Here is a 21,205-nt window from a genome sequence, read left to right as displayed (position 1 = left end):
CAGTGATGTAGGATTTTCATGGTAACTGGAAGAAATACAGTACACTTGCACCATGTGTATCCTTATCAGTAATATAAAAAAGACCCTCAATAAAGTGGCAAAAAACCAAACAATCAGACCAATCACATAATATAAAACACAGGCAATAACACAAATATATACAATATTTTCTTTTTACCCTTTTAAGCAGTCTAATTGTACCATTGTGGTTTTGAATGAAGAAAATAACTTTCATAGCCTTTCATGCTCTGAATTAATTTTGTCGTCATAATAAGAACACCCTTGTGTTCACAATAGGCTCCCTTCAGCCTAAGACCTGTTCAATCCTTCAAGAAAATAACCTCGACATATATTCAAGGGTAAAACCAAACAAACCATATATATAAATTGTGAAAAATAGGGTCTGTTCAGCACATTTTCAAGGACAAAGTTCCTAAGCTGACTTAATAAAAGTAGTACAAGTACACACTTGTAGTATAGGTTGATCTGAGTACAGTAATTAAGACATAAATTAAGCTATCAACCACTCACTCTTTCAAGTCACAGGAGTCAAGTTGAATTAGCTTGAAGAGGGTGTGATTTATGATTGTATAGATGCAGTCAAGGTGACAATAAGACTATAATGAAAGACTCGACTCCTTCGCGTGTCTCTTGTTTGCTTTGCTCAACAGCAGTCCGTCCGATCTACCTCAGACCTGATGTGTGTGTGTTGACGTAGATCCGAGAACATGCAGGACTGAGTTGTTTGGTTGTGTTCATCCTTTATTCATCTCAAAGAATAATAAAATACATTTTTAAAATACATTTTACGTTATCTATAACCAAGCTGGTCCTCGGGTTCACTTTGGAGATTTTGCTATATCATTTACCTGCAATGCACACACACACACACACACACACACACACACACACACACACACACACACACACACACACACACACACACACACACACACTTTTTTGGTGTGTATGCTCATAGCAGTCGCCTTTTCAAAACAGCAAGGTTTTGTGTAGTTGTGTGTAGATGGAGTCCAAGCGACAATAAGAGCATAATGAGAGACTCAGCTCTTGCGTGTGTGTGTGTGTGTGTGTGCACCTGTTGTTTACTTTTCTGAACAACAGCTCATCCGATTCACCGCAGATTTGATGTGTGTTTGCATAAGCTGCTCTTTATTAAACTGGACTTATTGGCCTTACAAATTCACACGAGCACTGGCTCGTTCTTTCTTCTGGGCACATTAACGAGACTTTTCCCTCTTTTCTGCTTTACAACTAAATGTGGGCAGCCTGAATCAGCTGCGAATTTAATAACACGTTGTATTTATGCGGCGACAACTGACTTCAAGCACTCGCTCTTACTTTAAGCCAATAACAGCCAGTTCTGAGCAGACACACTTTGAATGAGTGTTGCACTAGCCGAATACAAATAGCAGTCTGTCCTTGAGGATTATGCGGCTGTAGCAGCAAGGTAACTTTTTTTAATTTTTTTTATTTTATGTTAATGTTTAAACAGTTTGGTTAATTGACCAATAAACAAACAGAGGGCAAAAATCAAATGAAATTAAAATAAGTTCAAATTGAGCAGAAAGCACTAATGTTCTCAGCAAACTGGTTGCTTTGGAATATCAATTATTTTGTCTTCCAAGGTTGTTTCATCCTGTTAAAATTAATACCTGACGAGGGCAACTTTGGTGAGTTTTATAGAGAGAGCAGAGTGGTCTAATTACATACATAATTAAACACTTAGATACACAATTTTCAAATATCATTTGTTTCAGAAAACAGGAAATGTGTTAACACCCTGACTTGAGATCACTTTAGAGTGTTGCTTTTATTTCATGTGTTAATCTATTATTTAGCGTCTTGTGTCGTACTGTTTTTCTTTATTGCTCGGTCTATTGTTATTAGACCAGCAGTTAAAAGAAGAAAGGGTGATATTTAAGAAGATCTTAGTAAAGTACAGTTGTAATGTGTAATGTTGTAATGAAAAAAATGTATTGATGTTTTTTTTACATATCCAGTGTTATAATGGATTTATTTTAGAATATGAAAAGTCGACTCCAGGATCAAGCTTCATGTTTTATAAAGAGGCTGATGAACAAGACACTAACAGAGCGTTTGTGCTGACGAACATGACTTTGGCTCGCTGGTGAAACTCGGGGCCTGAATGTTTGCACTGACTGACCTTCCAAAGACTAGAATGCCACAATGGTTGTGTTTGTATGTGTGCATGCACCAAAACCTTACTTGTGTCCTAGCTCGTGTGCTACAGTGAAAGCCAGTGGGAGGCCCGTGTCCTCGCTAATGCTGCAACTGCGATGCGGCTGACACATTCCTGCCACATGCGACAGACCCAGGGTTTCACAAGGTGTGTTGACGGATGCGCAGATGTCCTTTCTGTGGAAAGAAGACGACAGACTGTTGGTCACATATCAGAAGAAGGGGGTGAAGCAATGATTAAAAAATAATAATAATGATCTTTTTATGACTGGAAGCATTCATTCATTTGAGACGTGAATGAATGAATAAAACGCATAACTGGATTTTACATATGCATTACTTTCTACTCAGATCTTACATTTAAAAATATTTAACATATGCAGATAACAGCTCAAATTGCAAATCCAGCTTTTTAAAGCCAGAAGAGTGTTTTAACATTTTTGCTATCACGCTTCCTCCCCTTACAGTGACTTTGTGCTGTGTAGACACAGGTGGAGCATATGAGCTGCTGCTGCTCACACTACTACTTTACTTAGACAAGGTTCATTAGCTAAACAAGGTAGAAAAAGAGAGCAGATCATCTAGGGAACAAGAGGAGGACAGAGGAAATAGAAAAGATATCTGAGTGGTGGGATCATGAAAAGCACAAATGTTTGCCTTCCTTAAGAATGGCTTCTTGAGAGGCACCATTTCTGATGAGGCTTCAGTGAACAGTAGATGGATCAATGTGAAAAGCCAGGTGCATCTCTCGGGTCCTGTGCCAGGTATTTGATTCATTTTTCCCCTGTTTGTTCAGAACATGACTCTCAGATGCTGCTCTCCCGCTCTAGATAGTCTTTTTAGGCCTGGCATTAGGGCTGGGCGATATGACCCAAAATTCATATCTCGATATTTTTTAGCTGGATGGCGATATAAGATATATATCTCGATTTTTTTTTTAAAGCCATAAGTTAATAACAAAAAGAGAGTTCTTAGTCACACTGTGTCCCAGATGTCACACGGGCACTTTTATTTACATACAGCGTAGATGTATATGAAGAAATTACTCAAAAATAAATTATCAGCATTTATTAAATAATCATGGTCCATAAATAAAAGAAAATGTTGTTTTTGTGCATAACAAAAAGCTCACAATTGTGCAGTCAAAATGTAAACTAATAGACGCTGAGCGTAATAACAAAGAGACAGATTTCACAGCTGCACCACGTCTCTGAACAAGTGCCATTTGTGGTCCTTATACACACACAGTACGTATCACTCCGCGAGGCTCCTCCCCGGTAGCCGTAATCCTCCGACATCAAGCCGTGCAGCTCCGTAGCTTAGCAAAGTCATATTAAAACATTTTTGACAGATTGCTGAGCGCTGTGTACCACATAAAATCGGTTCGCGGTCAGTAAGCACAACCAGAATTCATACATAAGGCGCACTGTCGAGTTTTGAGAAAATGAAAGGATTTTAGGCCGTGCAGCCCCTCCGGGCTGCATGTCGTTAGCGCGGTTAGCTCGTTAGCGCGGTTAGCTCGCTAACACGTTGACGCCGTCCAGCCCCACGCACGGGGCCATCCGCGGTAACTCGCTAACGGAGATTTTCCGCTTTCATCTTGTCATTGCCTGCAGGTGAAGCTATGGGGGAGGCGGAGTTGTGTTCAGTGAAGGAGAGGCGAGGCAGAGTAACGTTGCGTAGAGACAAAAGTGGACGAAAGAGAGGCAAACCTGCGGCTCCACAAGTATAATTATAACGTAACATAGACATATCGATATAAACGATATTGCCACATCTTATATCTCGTATGAAAATATATCGATATTTTTTAAAAAACTCGATATATCGCCCAGCCCTACCTGGCATGTCTTCTTTAATCTTCCACTTTTGTCCAGTTTCCTACATTTTTTAAGGACACACTGCACATTATACAGAAATATGCCAAGTTTTTGGGTAACAGCTCTTCAGGAATCACCTTGATGTCGCAAAGATACTGTTTTATGTCTGTCAAACAGTGTTTTTTTCTTTTGGCATATTTCATAGATTTCGAGTAAAGAAATTGGAACAAACAATTTGTTTTTTGGCAGGTTGTTATTAAATTAGTGCCTAAAGATACAATTTAAAATTGGCTCTTTGCTAAGTTGTGTGAACACAACACTGGTTCATCCCTTGAGTTAAGTGCGTCACAGGTCATTATCAAGCGGCTTAACTAACAAAAAACATTCCTCTGGAATTGGTTAGGTACTGCTTCAAGGCAAACTACCAAAAAATGTGTGGGCACAGTACTTTTGTATCAGTGTCTTTTCCAAAAAGTCAAACTATTACTTCTGAACTGTGACAGTAGAGAAAGGTCGTGCAAACAAAATCTCAGTCATATCACAGACGTTTCAATCTTGGTTGAATGTTATTAACATTGAATTCTAAAGGGAACTAAATAATTTTAGTTTTAATAACAAAATCAGGCATTAGTTGGCCTTTTGTCATTGTCTTGAGAAAAAAAACATGATCTGATTTCAAGCTGCACAGCCCATAAACTGCAGGGCTGAGTAAAAGCAGTTCTCCCCGGCTACTTTTCATGTAAAAGCTGAGGCTGCGTCTTCTTGTTCCATTACGCCTTGCAATATCACAAATTGATGCCCTGTTGAATAATGCAGAAATGACTGTGGTACTCTGGTTCATTTTTGATATTCACCTTGCATTAGCTGTAAGGGTCGCCATAGACACTCGCTTTGCAAAACTGCAAGTATATAAATTTAGCAATATCCTAATCAGTGAGCCATAGGTTTAGTCACCATTGTGTGATCCCACGTTGCCACAGGGCTTAACAGACTAATTTAAACAGGAAACTTTATGATTGCCACTTGCACATCAATATTAACATTACACGCATAGCTGGGCTTTGGGCTCAAACAGTAAAAAGATAAATGTACTACGAAGGAAAGCAGTGATTCGGGTGTATATAGTACCTGGTGAGCAGAACAGCGACATCGTGGTGGAGCGGGTGCTCGTCCCCTTTCATGTTGAGTTTCTTTTGCCACTTACAGAAGCTGTTTAAGCTGTTGTCAGCGTGGTGTGTAATCTTCAAGTCATCCTATCAGCGACATGTCACAATCAGATGAAGAGAAGAAAACATAACAGCAGACAAATCAATCATTAGCAGCTAATGTATGGGCTCAAAATGTGGTCATAAATATTTTGTACTTGTAAAAAAGATTTGTATGTGTAAAAAAGATTTGTGTGTGCGTAAAAAAGATTTGTATGTGTAAAAAGAATTTGTGTGTGCGTAAAAAAGATTTGTATGTGTAAAAAGAATTTGTGTGTGCGTAAAAAAGATTTGTATGTGTAAAAAAGATTTGTGTGTGCGTAAAAAAGATTTGTGTGTGCGTAAAAAAGATTTGTGTGTGTGTAAAAAAGATTTGTGTGTGCGTAAAAAAGATTTGTGTGTGCGTAAAAAAGATTTGTATGTGTAAAAAAGATTTGTATGTGTAAAAAAGATTTGTATGTGTAAAAAGGATTTGTGTGTGTAAAAAGAATTTGTGTGTGCGTAAAAAAGATTTGTGTGTGTGTAAAAAAGATTTGTGTGTGCGTAAAAAAGATTTGTATGTGTAAAAAAGATTTGTGTGTGGACTTAGAAAAAAAACCCCTGCAAGTTACAAGTACGGATTTTTGACCCTATTTTTCTTCCCTTCATCTGATTGGTCAATGTCACATCAATCACAAATGTAACAATCCAATCAGAGAACAGATGGGTTTGGCTGTCGAGGGGCGCTTTTTTTGAACTGCAGGTCTTTGAAGGGAATAAATGCCCTTTTACATGCCAACCCAGCCTTTTCCTTCATCACCACGAAGGAAAACAGTCTGTGGTTGTCCGAGTTTGGTGATTTTTGTGTCACAGGTCTACGTGTTTAATACAGGGACTTCCACAGCCTTTTCAACAGCGCTGCGGACCGCGGGGTGGGGGCGGGCAGTGTTTTGGAAATGACAGTCTTCATTACAAAGCTTTCTTCGTTATGAATTAGCATACATGTTTTTATTGAACATTTGAAGAACTAGCAAAAAAAAACTCTTGTAGAGGACATAAAGTCAGAGATAGAAAAGACAAGGAGCAGGTGCATCTAGTACAGGTAGAGCTGCTGCAAAAACCCACAGAGCCCAGCAGCCAGCGTAACAAATTCTGGATCCTTTGCTTTTAGTTAGCATTAGCAGCGTATCCTGCATCCGATGTGAAAGGACTTTTATGCTGCGCACTGTGACTCACAGCAATGGTCCTGGGTCAGCCCTGACTTTGTGTTAAATTAATCCTAAAGTAATAATGTTATTTCTAACCACTGATATACCACAACTTTATCCTTTCAACAGCTACTGAAAGTTAGGGGACCTAGCTGCTATCGGATATTTATATAGCGATCCTCCAGCTTCAAACGGTATCACCCTTCAAGGACCTGCAGTTCAAAACAGCGCCCCTCCGACAGCCTAACCCATCTGTTCTCTGATTGGATTGTTACATTTGTGATTGACATGACATTGACCAATCAGATGAAGGGAAGAAAAATAGGGTCAAAAATCCGTACTTGTAACTTGCAGGGTTTTTTTTTCTAAGTCCACACACAAATCTTTTTTACGCACACACAAATCTTTTTTTACGCACACACAAATCTTTTTTACACATACAAATCTTTTTTACGCACACACAAATTCTTTTTACACATACAAATCTTTTTTACGCACACACAAATTCTTTTTACACACACAAATCTTTTTTACACATACAAATCTTTTTTACGCACACACAAATCTTTTTTACAAGTACAAAATATTTATGACCACATTTTGAGCCCATACTAATGCACTCTAAGTACACAAAATTGCCCAGAATAAGTGCACAGCACAGAGATAAATATGGCTATAAACTGAAATGGAAAACCAAATTGCACCATGACTTTCACATTCGATGAACATAAGGTGATAGCGTCCTTGTCAGTGTTGTATATCTCGGCTATTACTAAGAGTGAGTTTTGTAATTCTAACAGCTGTCAGCAAAACATTTCTGTACATTTTACTGCTTACAATCGGTTTGTACATACAGTACAGCAATCAGAATGACTAAGAAAACCCATTTTCATTTATTTATTGCATAGTTACAAATTGCAAGTATTGACTGCACCCAAGAACCTAAAAGCAAGTAATGTTTCGTAGTTTTCAGTCATTCTGAATGGGATTTCATTCATTAAATGGAAAGAAACCCAGAGAGTAGGTAAAACAGGTCATTCTGACCCACACTTGAAAAAAATAAGAAAACAAAACTGGTAAAACTAACTTTCAGGACACCAAACTATTGAAGAATTTCTGTGGTCAGGAATTTTGGATTTGACTCTTTATATGGAAACTAATAAAACCACCCTTCATTAAAATACAGAAATCTGTTTTTACCTCGTCCTTCTCCAGCAGGATGAGTCGAACAACCACGATGTTGATTGCATTCCCAATACTGGCGTCTCTGTAGAGACCTGCAACCTGGAAGAAAACTTCTTTTAACACTATATTAAAATCAGGGCAGTGGCTAGAAAAATAAACTTGACTGCTGGATTTTCATTTATTAAACACATTTATGCTCAAACTGTACACCCTAGCTAAAGTATCAGCCTAGACCTTTTCAGTTAATAATTTGCAGTTTTCAATTCTTCATTTTCAACATGAATTATCATTTGCATTTTACAAATATTTATTTTTTTTAGAAACCTTTTTCCCCAGCCTTTCATTTTTCTTCTATGCGTGAGTCATGATCTGAATTTTCAAAGAGAGTCTGTGAGCGGGGACCTGTACAGCTTTTTAATACTTTTAACCTCTTAACATCAAAGCTTTCAAATCTATTTATTACAGCTAGTCTCTTTAACTATCAAAAGCCTAAGTACCCTGGTATTTAAAAAGAAATAATTATAGCCTGTAATTATGCACATTTAAAGCAAAACACGTCAGTAGTGGTATGCACACAAACAGCAACACAACATCTGACGTAATTTTTCACCTTTGGGTTTCTGGTTTGCACTCAGGGAATATGGAGGATGTAAAAAAGTATTACCCTAAACTCTTCTATTTTTTTCAAATATGGTTCCCTTGAGCACTTTGTCACAAGGTTATTTATGTCTAAAGTAAGATAAGATAAGATAAGATAGAACTTTATTAATCCCTCGGGTGGGTTCCTCTGGGAAATTCGATTTCCAAAAAAGCACAGCACCGACAGAAGTTACAGAGTTATACACACACACATATATATAAATACAGAGACAATATAAATAAAATATACGAAGGGGATAAATAGAATAAATAGGAATAAAAATAAAAATACAAGTGAATTGCACATTTCAAGTATTGAGTCTATTGCACCGTTGACTATTTACAAAAGTATTGCACAAGGTATTGTACAGTGAGGTGAAGAGGCACTACAGCTTAGTTGTTCCCTCCTTTGTCCTCCTGTTTCCCCTCCCTCTCCCCTCCAGAGAGGAGTTAAACAGTCTGATGGCGTGTGGGACAAAGGAGTTTTTAAGTCTGTTAGTTCTTGTCTTTGGGAGAAGCAACCTGTCACTGAACAGACTCTGAACAGACTCTGTGCCAAAATTTAAAGAGTTAGTCAGTAGCTTTAACAGTGGCACAGTCACCATGCAGCAAAAAGGCTCTGGGTTGGGGTAAATAAAGTGCTTTTAGTGCAAAAATAAAGAGCTGGATGAATGCATTAGTCAGTGTTCTTGTGGCCAAAAGATCTCTGAGTGCAAGTAGAAAAGCTGTATATAAATGGTAGCCTGTTTTCTATTCCCACAAGGAAATCCTTTACAAAGGGCAGAAAGCAGCATGAGGTTAATTACTACAGAACAGGGAAGGATCAATTGATTCGTGAAATCTGAAGTGAGAAGCGTGAAAGGAAATCACCTCAGATCTTTGTTGGTCAGTTGATTTGAGAAACCAGAAATGAGAAGCATGAAAGAAAAACCTGAGAGGTGGAAGGAACTCGCTGGGATATAAAACTCTAAGCATCATTATCAACAGAGACTGATAGAGCAGCAGGTTTCAATGCATTTTTTGGGGAAGAGCATGAAAAGCTGCTTACAACAGGTTGGGATCGTGGCTCAAGAGTTGGGAGTTCGCCTTGTAATCGGAAGGTTGCCGGTTCGAGCCCCGGTTTGGACAGTCTCGGTCGTTGTGTCCTTGGGCAAGACACTTCACCCGTTGCCTACTGGTGGTGGTCAGAGGGCCTGGTGGCGCCAGTGTCCGGCAGCCTCGCTTCTGTCAGTGTGCCCCAGGGTGGCTGTGGCTATAATGTAGCTCGCCATCACCAGTGTGTGAATGGGTGGATGAATGGATATGTAAAGCGCTTTGGGGTCCTTAGGGACTAGTAAAGCCCTATATAAATACAGGCCATTTACCATTATTGCTTTAGCATTAAAAAGAAAGTGTGCTTCAGACAGTATGCTTTTCGGGACGTAATACAAGTCTGGAACTGGGGTGTCTGAATTTGACCATTTGTTTCCTAACTTAGCACCAGGTTAGTTTTGCAGAGGTGAAGCAGGAATTCAACTCTTCCCTCTATATTGCCTTATTTTCTTCCTCACATACAGCACCATGAATGCCTCTGAGAGGAGACCATTGAAACACACACTCGTGGTTTGTACAAAAATCACATTCTGCCCCGTTTACAAAAAGGTCAACCTTTCTCCTGCCTTTGACTACCTCTCTTCTGAACAGCTATAAACAAGCATTCTGTAACTATGATTGTTTATTGGATGCGGTTCGTTCCACTGCTACACTGATCCAGGCTGCGAAAGTCATTGTAATTCAGATGGAAGTTCATTTTAAAGGACGGTTTTCTAGCAGTTTTACAGATAGACCTCGAAATACAGTGGGGCAAAAAAGTATTTAGTCAGCCACCGATTGTGCAAGTTCCCCCACCTAAAATGATGACAGAGGTCAGTAATTTGCACCAGAGGTACACTTCAACTGTGAGAGACAGAATGTGAAAAAAAAATCCATGAATCCACATGGTAGGATTTGTAAAGAATTTATTCGTAAATCAGGGTGGAAAATAAGTATTTGGTCAATAACAAAAATACAACTCAATACTTTGTAACATAACCTTTGTTGGCAATAACAGAGGTCAAACGTTTACTATAGGTCTTTACCAGCTTTGCACACACAGTAGCTGGTATTTTGGCCCATTCCTCCATGCAGATCTTCTCGAGAGCAGTGATGTTTTGGGGCTGTCGCCGAGCAACACGGACTTTCAACTCCCGCCACAGATTTCCTATGGGGTTGAGGTCTGGAGACTGGCTAGGCCACTCCAGGACTTTCAAATGCTTCTTACGGAGCCACTCCTTTGTTGCCCGGGCGGTGTGTTTTGGATCATTGTCATGTTGGAAGACCCAGCCTCGTTTCATCTTCAAAGTTCTCACTGATGGAAGGAGGTTTTGGCTCAAAATCTCACGATACATGGCCCCATTCATTCTGTCCTTAACACGGATCAGTCGTCCTGTCCCCTTGGCAGAAAAACAGCCCCATAGCATGATGTTTCCACCCCCATGCTTCACAGTAGGTATGGTGTTCTTGGCATGCAACTCAGTATTCTTCTTCCTCCAAACACAACGAGTTGAGTTTATACCAAAAAGTTCTACTTTGGTTTCATCTGACCACATGACATTGTCCCAATCCTCTGCTGTATCATCCATGTGCTCTCTGGCAAACTTCAGACGGGCCTGGACATGCACTGGCTTCAGCAGCGGAACACGTCTGGCACTGCGGGATTTGATTCCCTGCCGTTGTAGTGTGTTACTGATGGTGACCTTTGTTACTTTGGTCCCAGCTCTCTGCAGGTCATTCACCAGGTCCCCCCGTGTGGTTCTGGGATCTTTGCTCACCGTTCTCATGATCATTTTGACCCCACGGGATGAGATCTTGCGTGGAGCCCCAGATCGAGGGAGATTATCAGTGGTCTTGTATGTCTTCCATTTTCTGATGATTGCTCCCACAGTTGATTTTTTCACACCAAGCTGCTTGCCTATTGTAGATTCACTCTTCCCAGTCTGGTGCAGGTCTACAATACTTTTCCTGGTGTCCTTCGAGAGCTCTTTGGTCTTGGCCATGGCGGAGTTTGGAGTCTGACTGTTTGAGGCTGTGGACAGGTGTCTTTTATACAGATGATGAGTTCAAACAGGTGCCATTCATACAGGTAACGAGTGGGGGACAGAAAAGCTTCTTACAGAAGACGTTACAGGTCTGTGAGAGCCAGAGATTTTCCTTGTTTGAGGTGACCAAATACTTATTTTCCACCCTGATTTACGAATAAATTCTTTACAAATCCTACCATGTGGATTCATGGATTTTTTTTTCACATTCTGTCTCTCACAGTTGAAGTGTACCTCTGGTGCAAATTACTGACCTCTGTCATCATTTTAAGTGGAGGAACTTGCACAATCGGTGGCTGACTAAATACTTTTTTGCCCCACTGTATGCTGTTGATTATGGGAAGCATTTACGTTTGAGCAAACATAGTTAAAAGGGGGAAAAAAAATTAATTGAAACCTCATTTTATAATGTACTTTATTTTATACTTTTACCCCAGTTTAAATCCATTGGCGTGTTTTTTCGTACATGAATTGTGTATTCATGGTTCATACTATGTTGAAGAAAGGGCATACGTCACTGGACATATCCCCTCATTTTCTTGCTGCTGGACAAAATCCCTACAAACTAAACCTTCTGTACAAATCATAAAACTGAGGCACTTCAGACAGAACAACTCCGGCACCGATAAAAGACTTCATTCATCAAAAATTATTTTTATAACCTCACTGTTGTGTCATTCAAAGATGTTTTCAGAGCATATAACAAACAACAGCAGCATTTTTGTTAAACAACCTTATCATCATTTCATATCATCTTTATCCACTTTTTCATACTCTGTGACTTGTGAGTACAAACAAAGCTGTGGCTTTTTAAAGCTCATGTATTTTTCTCCACAACAATGTGCTGTTGTTGTAACACGTTTCCCCTCGGCCCACAGAGTGCTGTGCTAATGTTTCGCTCGACTGTTAGCTCAAAGTGATACGAGGGTGTCATCCTTGTGAATACACAATGATTTTCCATTCGATTGGCTGCGCTGTGGGTTATGAATTTTTTCATAAATCCTTACTCTGTGTGCACAGAAAACAGCAGAAGACAGAAAACATGAGCCTCTTGCATGGTTGACGATTTCAAGACATCGCTGGTGAGGAGACAATAGAGCAACTGGCGAATGAGGAAGATGATGACATTGTTTGAACGGTTTGTTTCCCTTGAAGCTCTGCAAGCTTGTTTGGGCGTTTAAAGTTCAAAGCTATGTAAGCTGCTATGTAACACTGTAAAGAAATTTAAAAAAGAACCGCAGGAGGATGTGGAGAATAATAGCTGCTTCCTCCTTGTATTGCTGTGTGCTAGGTCAGTATATCTGTGTCCTTTTCTGTCAGTGAATTGCATTTCCTGATATTATGTCCTCTGATAGAACTTTCAGGTGCTGCGGTCTGAGTCAACATGGCACTAATTTGGAAAACTCCCTCATGCGCTACTCAGTAATAGTGAAGTCACTTTACTAGATCCATGAATACGATATAGTAATAACATTGATTGCAGAGTTGTGGCGTGACATGGTTGGAAAAAAGGAGAGAAAGAAAAAGTCTTTTTTATCATGATGCTTTAAAGAAAATCTGAAAATTTTCAATCAAAATGCACCAGATATTCATCCTTCAACTCTACATTAAAATAAATTCTAAAACTATTCCTCTGTGTGCTAGTATTAGTTTAAATCTATCAAAACATTTGTCCAATAGTGCCTCCACAGTGTAGTTCTCCACATTCCCTGGAGACACAAATCCCCTTACGAGTGATACGTACTGTGCTTCAACGTAATATTACTGTACTGTGTAATATTATAAGGACCACAAATGGCACCTGTTAAGAGACGTGGTTACGAAGCGGATTTCAAACTTAAGGCTGTCAGTCACGCAGTAGAACTTGGGAACAGAGCAGCTGCGAAATCTGTCTTTGTTATTATGCTCAGCGTCTTTTTAGTTTACATTTTGACTGCACGATTCAGCCAAAGAATATCGAGATATGAATTTTGGGTGATATCGCCCAGTCCTAGTATTTGGTAACTTATCACTGGAACTCTCCATAGAAGGTCCAAAAAGATGTAAACACAAGTGAAGAAGACTGAGAAACCAAAATAAATGTATTAGAGTGAGAAATCTTTTGTACCACATCGTTGATTTGGCCTTAAAAAGGAGTGAATGTGTCAACCAGCTCAGCAACACCAAAAGACCTGAAAGACCACGTGATCGAACACTTCAGTCTCTGATTAAGAAAATCCCTTCACAACGTCTAGCCAAGGCAGGAACACTCTCAAAGAGAAAGGCGTATCATTAGGAAAGCCTACAATCAATGGAACCAGTGAAACAGAGTCAATAGTGTTTATTGATAACGTGACTGCTGAAGGAAGAAGCAGGATGAATTATTTAGAGGCAAGAGTTTCTTTTTTTAGATTCAGCCAAATATAATGAGGTGTTGCTTTACAGTGGAAATGGATAATGACATAGAAGTAAACTGCCAAAGATGCCCAAGTGTCAGGGACTGTCTGTGACCCAGATTTTGAGTTTATTTTTGTATTTGTGATTGAAAGGATGTTAAGTTCTAGTATTATTATCAGTTTGCCTTGAGTTTTAAGTCTAGTTTAGGTTCATCTATGTCTCCTTAGTTATGAGTCTTTTCTCAGTGTTTTACTTTCAGTTACGCCTGTGTGTTTGTCTCTGCGTGTTCTATGTTCTAATTGTCCGGCTGGTGTTTTCATGTCTACATCTGTTCATGTTTTATTTTGAAAAGTCTGGTGTGTCCATGTTTAACGTGTTTAGTTTTTCTTCCCCTGTGGCGTCATTATGTTTATTCCGGTCAGCTGTTTCCCCATGTGTTTCCACTTGCCCTGATCACCTCCTGTGTGTATTTAGTCTGTGTGTTTTCATTCAGTCTTTGTTAGGTCGTCTGTTTTCCTTCCCTCCACATCACATCAAGTTCCATGTACTTCATGATTCTGCTCAGGTCGTGTTCACGTTTCATGTTCTTGTTTCTTCATCATAGTTTCTTGCACATTCCTGGTCAGAATCATGTTCACGTCTGTGTTCATAGTTACCACAGTTTAGTTTTTAGTTTAGTTTTCAACCCTGCTGTTCGCCTTTTGCTTTATTTTTGTAGTCATGTCTAACTCGCCATAATAAATGCCTCGCTTTTTGTTTAAACCCAGTTTGGTTTCCTTCCGTGTCCGCGGTTGGATCCTCCTTCTCACTCCCACCAAGAGCTTCTCAAGGCAAGTGAATGGTCTATTATCCAATAGCCAAGTCAGTCACCTGATCTCAGCCCAGTGAAGCATGCTTTTTAAAGACCCTCAGACAAGCAGCAGCTGAAGGCTGTTGCAGGAAGGGGCTGGCAGAGCATCTCAAAGGAGGAAACGCAGCATTTGCACAAGCACATTAAGCTACTACTTCATCTAAAGTCTGTATATAAAGACACAGGCTGGCAGTCATCGCTTCATTGTTGATGCCTATACCTGTAGCGTAATAGTATTATTAATATCGAATACTTACAATATTCATGACAGCAAGTATGTAGCTTTCCACAGCTTTGCTCCCATGATAGTCCACCATTTTGGGGTCAGCCACCACCAGCGTTTCCACCCATTTCTCTTTGCTGACAGAGCGTTGACGAATTCTTCTCCTCCTTCTCTGCTGCCTGCGCTCCCAACGCTCCCGCTGTCTCTCAATGTCTTTAAAGCTTTGATGATAATCTGCAGAAGGGAAATATAAATAGATATTAAAATCTTTCACACTGACACACAACAACAAAGACTAACTGTGACTTTACCTTGTCACATGTAGTACACAGTGCTGTTAAACAAATCTTTGCCCTTGGTCATCCTCTTCAGCAATCTCTAGCTGATCTTTCTGAGTATTTTCTGATCGTGTCTTTATTGGATTAGACAAAAACACATATAATAGATATACACATGCATACTAGGAAAATGCTTAGCACTTGGGCAGGAACCTCCAAGCACATACAGACATACGGATGACAAACACAGCATACAAATGAACACAAGTGAAGCGAGCTCAGAGAAAAGGTCACGTGTTGTTTGTTTGCACAATAAAGGCCACTCTGTTTGTCAGCTGCAAAAAAGTCAATGTTTCATCCTCCTTATTATATTGTTAAAAACTTTAACATTTACATACTCTGGGACAGGAAGCACAGTGGGCACACCAACAGCAGACACACATATATTACTGTTGCTATGACGAAGCCGAAATATCAGCTTCAGAAATGAATGAGAATTACCGGATACACCTCAGTTCACAGACCACTCAGACTCAGATCATTCTGTAGTGTTATTTATCAATCAGTTTAAACTGACATGGATGCAACGGTTAGCATTTTGTGCTGCGAAAGCCAAAAAAAAAAGTCTCAGTCAGGCTGATCTAAGGGTGCAGTGAAGCCTGGAGTATGTAAAATGTAATGTAGCAGTTTACGCATTAGCCAATTCAATTCAGTTTTATTTATAAAGCACCAAATCATGACAACAGTCATCTCAAGGTACTTATAAATAAAGATAAAGACCCTACAACAATACAGAGAAAACCTCAACAATCGGATGACCGGCTATGAGCAAGCGCTCCCCCCCTCCCTGTGACTGGTAGGGGGTGAGGGCAGGGGGACAGAACAAAAGACATGTTATGGAAGAGCGCCAGAGATTAATAACAGCTAGTGATTAAATGCAAAGTGGTGTATAATCACATTTTGAGTGAGAAAAGGTGAGTGATGGTGCTGTCCCCAACGACATCTAGATGAGTTGGATAGAGATGAGTCTGCTGTCAGATGCTGTACGAAGATCATGACATCAAGGAAGACCCAACAAGTGAAAGACTCTTAGTCCTGATTTCAAGAGGACACAAATCCTTTGTTTGCATCAAAAAGAGCATCAAACATCAAAATGCTGCCAAATAGGGAACAATCTGCTGTAAGTAAGCAGCTGAAAATAGCTTGAGCAGTTGTTCTCAAACCATTTCTTCCATTTCCTGCTTCAGAAGCTAAAAAAGTCTTCAATTCAAAACATGACCCTATCATGGTTATATGTATATAAATGTACATATAACCGTCATAAGGTAAGAACGAAACTAAGCTGAAGGTTTAGTGAAATAATAAGGCATTTCCTCCTACATAAATCATCTTCATTCAACTTACTCTCAGTTCATATTTGTGGTTCACACACCCTCCCAGTTTATGAACCACAGCCACACAGAAAGAAAAATCTCTAGGATTGGCTGACATATAGCGATACAGTGATTAAGTGCACAATTTAAACACAGGCCTAGAGGGGACGCGCTTAATGATTTGAAAATTCTGATATTACAGAAACTGCTTAAATCAACGTTCAGACCTTATCAGTCTGTTCAGCAAGCTGAAAAGAAATAACAATATAAATGCTAAATGTGTATTTAATCAATTAAAACCATACACAAGCTTCTTTGTCCTTGAAAATGCATCTGTGCTATCATTCTTTAGAAATCAAAACAAGTAATTTACTTTGCAATTTGGAAGATGCAATGAAGTTCATGTATTTCAGTGCAAGTAATAAGCTAATAATACATCTTTCCAAATACAAAAAACTGAGCTTGATTGGTGTTTAAAGTAGTGTTTAAAGTAATACTTAGGCACAACTATAACTCTGCCCTGATATTTTGTTGTTGGTGTTGTTAAGCTGATTCTGAAAGCAAACCCTCAAATCCTCTGGGACATCTATTTTTTTTCCAGGGCCAATTAATTCAACTCAGAATTTTAAGCAGCTGGTTTACGAACGTCTGCATTTCAGTGGCTTTATTCTTCTAACATCTGCAGATTATTACCAGGAGACAAATGAAAGACAAGAGATTATTTATAATCATCTTTCTCATCATTCAGTGCTTAGTAGCTAATGAGTTATCAGTATTTTGACTTTTAAATTAAGCATTTTCATTGAACAAGTAAAGAGATTTAAGGCCTTAAGATATGTAAATATAGTACTTATCTCCACTGCTGTTACAAAAAAACAAAAACTTGCACATCACCATGACCTTAATCACACTGGGAGCTGTTGGTATTTTGCGGCTTCTGTATTTGCAAGAAAAAAATAATGTACTGACGCAATATGAGGGCTTACATTTTAGCCACAAATGTTGTCTTTACAGTACAAACATTGATCATTTAGTTTTCAAACTGCCTCCTCTTGCTGCACGCCACACACAGCGACCTACTCGAATGGGGGAGACATGATAAGATGATGGAGGTCAGCTGCATGGGTCAGGCTCCCCTGGCACCACACTCTGAACCCACTGCTCCTCGCCTTCCCTGCAGCTGAGCCACAACCCACACCCTGTCACACTCATTTTTAAGATATTAACAGATATTAGCTTTGCCTTAACTACAGAAAAAAATCTTTCGGTAATGCATCCGTTTACGTGTTTCCATGAATGCTCAATCATTCAGGGAAGGAAGCACCGGAAAGTTAATGGTGTTCATCTGGATCCAGATGAAAACAATCAACTTTCTGGTGCATCTGTTTGTACTACAAATCGTTAGTTTGACATCCTGTTTAAAAAAAAAAAGTATAATTTCTATGCTGTGCTTTCTTTGCTAATGTAAGTAAATGTGCACGATTTACCTTTGATTCCACAGGTACCGTTGAAAGGTCGTTTCCCTGAGATGGGCTGTATGACTGGGCTCCAGGAGGGAGGAGACACATGCCGTTTGTAGATGGCATGGGCCTGTGGTGCTGATGTTTCATCACTTGATGTCTCCAGAGGCTGAATAAAGAACTCTTCATCAGATAACTTGAAGAGTCCCGTCTAAAGAAACAAAGAGCTGTAAGTCAGTTCTTCAAATCTCTTTAAACTATTTTAACTGTTGCCAAAGAGCGAACTGCTGAAATATTGAGAAACAAAACATTGCTCTTGATTTGCTCTTCTGTCGTCAAAGATACAGTATGTAATGGGTAGGCAAGACATCACACAACTGCATACAACATTGATTAGTAAGTTAATCCAAGTTTTTGACAAGAAAATTGATCAGAAGCATTTTTATATATTATGCTCTGCAATAAGGCGTTTTCTCTCACGGTGCCATATTTAATGATCTTACTTTAATGAACTTACATCACCTTACACCATAAACAACTGAAGATGTCCGCTTTTGAGTATTTTGATTGGAGATTTGCAAAAAAGTGGAGACACTGTGTTTGCAAAGTATTTAAAATCTACATGTAGCCAGCAACATCTTTTAAAAAACACCAAAACGTTGCAACAACAGGATTTCTTTTTACCATGCCAGGTGTTTGGAAACTGAGATCAGCTGCTCTAGTTCTCTAGAAATTGAATTGTTCTTTTTCTTGTTCCAGCTACTCCAAACCTTCTTTGTCTATTTTTCCCCCATTTCATAACGTATCAAATGTTTGCAGTGGGAACAAAATCTGGGCTGCAGGTTGGCCAAGCAGCACTCTTTAACTATGCAGTCTGTTACTTTATGTGCTGCAAGTGTTCAATCCAAGTCCCTAATTTTTATGGTAGTAAAATGATGCATTTGCATTTTTAAAGGCAAACTGGCCCCAGAGTGTACTCCACCTCTGACCCACAGCTGAGAGGCTCCAGCCTGGCACAACCCTGAACTGAACAAGCAGTTAAGAAAATACAACCTGAATAAACGCGCTAAGTAGTACTTTCTAAAACTGTTTTTAATTTTTTTTTAATATTTAATATTATTAAATACAAATATTATTATTAATATATATAAACATTACATACAGTATTGAAGACTAGTGAATAAAAATGCACAAGCACATGAAAACACTTCGAGTAAGCTCCCACTGAAACAGCAAAAACAGCCCCAAGTCATAATTTTTCTGTCGTACGACTGAGCCGGGGAAAAGATCAAATGTCTTTTAAGCAACTGCATAGTAAATCAGGCAGGCAGGCACTAGGCCAAAACCAAATTCCCCTAGGCCCCCCGTTGACCATCGCTGTCTTATATTTCATTCTTATCCACCCTCTGCTCCAGTTAATCCCTTTTTCATCTTACACAGTGTCCAAGTGAAGCTCAGGCAGGAGGGCTGGCCGTTATATCCGAAGCCCACACACTAAAAGCTGAGCAGCAAAAATAGTTTTCATCTCATCTCCAAAAAAATACAATATCAAAGATATGCTGGCTTTAAAGGTTGGCTGTTGGTTGGTGCTGACATTTCCCAAAATCCTGCATCATTCCAATTTAGAGTCAAGTGTACTGACTGAGGTAACAGGTTGAGTAAATAACACAGAACCTTCAAATGTAATATTTGAAATGTAAAATAAGCCATTAAACACATCAGTTAATCTAACATGTTCTTGTTTTAATCTGTCTTAGTAAATGCAATCACAGCTCACTGGATAACAATTTCAGTGCTCACTGGACCAATGCAGTAAATCAGGGGTGAAATGAAATCCAGTCATTAAAGTATGTTTCTATTGTAACCGAGTTTCCTTTTCAAATACCTGCATACCATTTAAGCTGTTTTAGCCTGACCACAGTGGAGGTGCGTATGGAAGCTGATCTACAACTTCGGCCCAGCTCCTTTTCTTTCTCTCTGACTCAGTTGGTGTTATTTGTCTTGTGTACTATGTTAAGTGTGGGAGGCTCTTTCTCCAGTTTGAAGGAAATGCACGGAGGCAAGAACAATAGTCATGCCGGGAAATATATTGTGGTTGGAATAATCTTTTGTGATTTCGTATTTGGGAGGAAACTTACACACATAGTTAACATATAAATATGTAATATATTTCAGTAAGAAAGGGAGGCTTGTTGATCTGAAGTTTTGAGTCATTTGGGAAGTGTTGCAGTCTGTCAACATGATAGAGTCACAACCACAGGAAGAAACCGTCCTGAAACTACAGGTTTCTGGCTGTGATCTAAAACATGAGGACTTATGGGACTCCTTTGCAAGATGCTCTTTTGTGCAGCACTTCAGCTTTGAAAGTGAAGAATAATCTGCAGACAGTCAAAGAAGATGACGCACGTAAAATCGACTCTATCAACGTTAAAGATGTGTAAATGAATTTTCTATCAAAGTTTCTTCATATGTAATATCAGTCAGCTTTGAAAAACGAAAAAAGGATCACATTGGAAACATGTTTTACTTTCATCAATATACTTGGTTCTTATAAAGCAAACTAATAAGTGCCTTCAATATTCAAAATACTCTTAATCTCATCACTGTCTGTGTTTTACCAAAAGCAGACAGGCTGAGCTCTGGCAAGTGAACCAAGCTGAGGTGCTGGCAGAAGTTTACTTGCTGCTTTGCACCACAATAATTAGTTACCTGCATAGACTGTGTGCTAAAGATCAGTACTTTGAACCTGCATTCTTTCTTGTGAGTGCCAGCAGTGAGCAGCTCCTCATGTTGTGAAAAAGAAGTCCAGTTGTATAAAAGTCTGAGAAAACCCCAGTAAACACTTTCCTAATTAAATTATGGCTTCGGCTGTCGGCCTAAAGTTTCACTCATTACATGGATGCAAAACAGGGCATACTTTAGGGCAGGCCAACCTTATAAATGTCAAGTCGCTATCGTGCGAGTGTGGAGTGTCGCTCCAATTTTTTCACTCAGAATCACCAGATGTGACATCTGGTTTCAAACAGGATTTCACAAACTAATGTGTGACGTCACTTTGGCTGTGTCAGTCTTTTATATATGGTCTGTGGTTGTCTGCAAACACTTTTTTACTTTGTTTTATGTTTAGATCAACATGCTGAAGTGTTGAAAAAGACACAGTTATGTATGTGAGTTACCCAAGAAATAAAACTTTCATTTTTATTATTTAATTAGTTTCTTTATCTACAGGGAACCATCGGGAAATAAAAGTGTTTGAATATATACCATCATACT

At 39.2% G+C, this 21,205-nt stretch overlaps 1 protein-coding gene across 2 annotated transcripts in view; it reads right to left on the bottom strand.

Annotated features, from left to right (window-relative positions):
- Nucleotides 1–21,205, bottom strand: part of adamts7 (a disintegrin-like and metallopeptidase (reprolysin type) with thrombospondin type 1 motif, 7) — a 91,986-nt gene that overhangs the window by 62,945 nt on the left and 7,836 nt on the right. For both annotated transcript variants that reach the window (XM_086292880.1, XM_086292870.1), the window contains exons 3-7: nucleotides 17,960–18,143; nucleotides 14,856–15,055; nucleotides 7,633–7,716; nucleotides 5,169–5,293; nucleotides 2,248–2,397 (exon numbers count right to left, since the gene is read on the bottom strand). In XM_086292880.1, the coding sequence (XP_086149006.1) occupies nucleotides 2,248–2,397; nucleotides 5,169–5,293; nucleotides 7,633–7,716; nucleotides 14,856–15,055; nucleotides 17,960–18,143 (743 nt within the window). The remainder of the gene's footprint in view (nucleotides 1–2,247; nucleotides 2,398–5,168; nucleotides 5,294–7,632; nucleotides 7,717–14,855; nucleotides 15,056–17,959; nucleotides 18,144–21,205) is intronic.

Source organism: Aulonocara sp. 'chitande type north' Nkhata Bay, linkage group LG1, assembly GCF_057382095.1.
Source record: "Aulonocara sp. 'chitande type north' Nkhata Bay isolate Kocher_YH1m ecotype deep benthic linkage group LG1, A_spYH_male_GT1.1, whole genome shotgun sequence".
In the NCBI taxonomy this organism is placed as follows: domain Eukaryota; kingdom Metazoa; phylum Chordata; class Actinopteri; order Cichliformes; family Cichlidae; genus Aulonocara; species Aulonocara sp. 'chitande type north' Nkhata Bay.
This window is presented reverse-complemented; position numbering and strand designations above follow the sequence as displayed.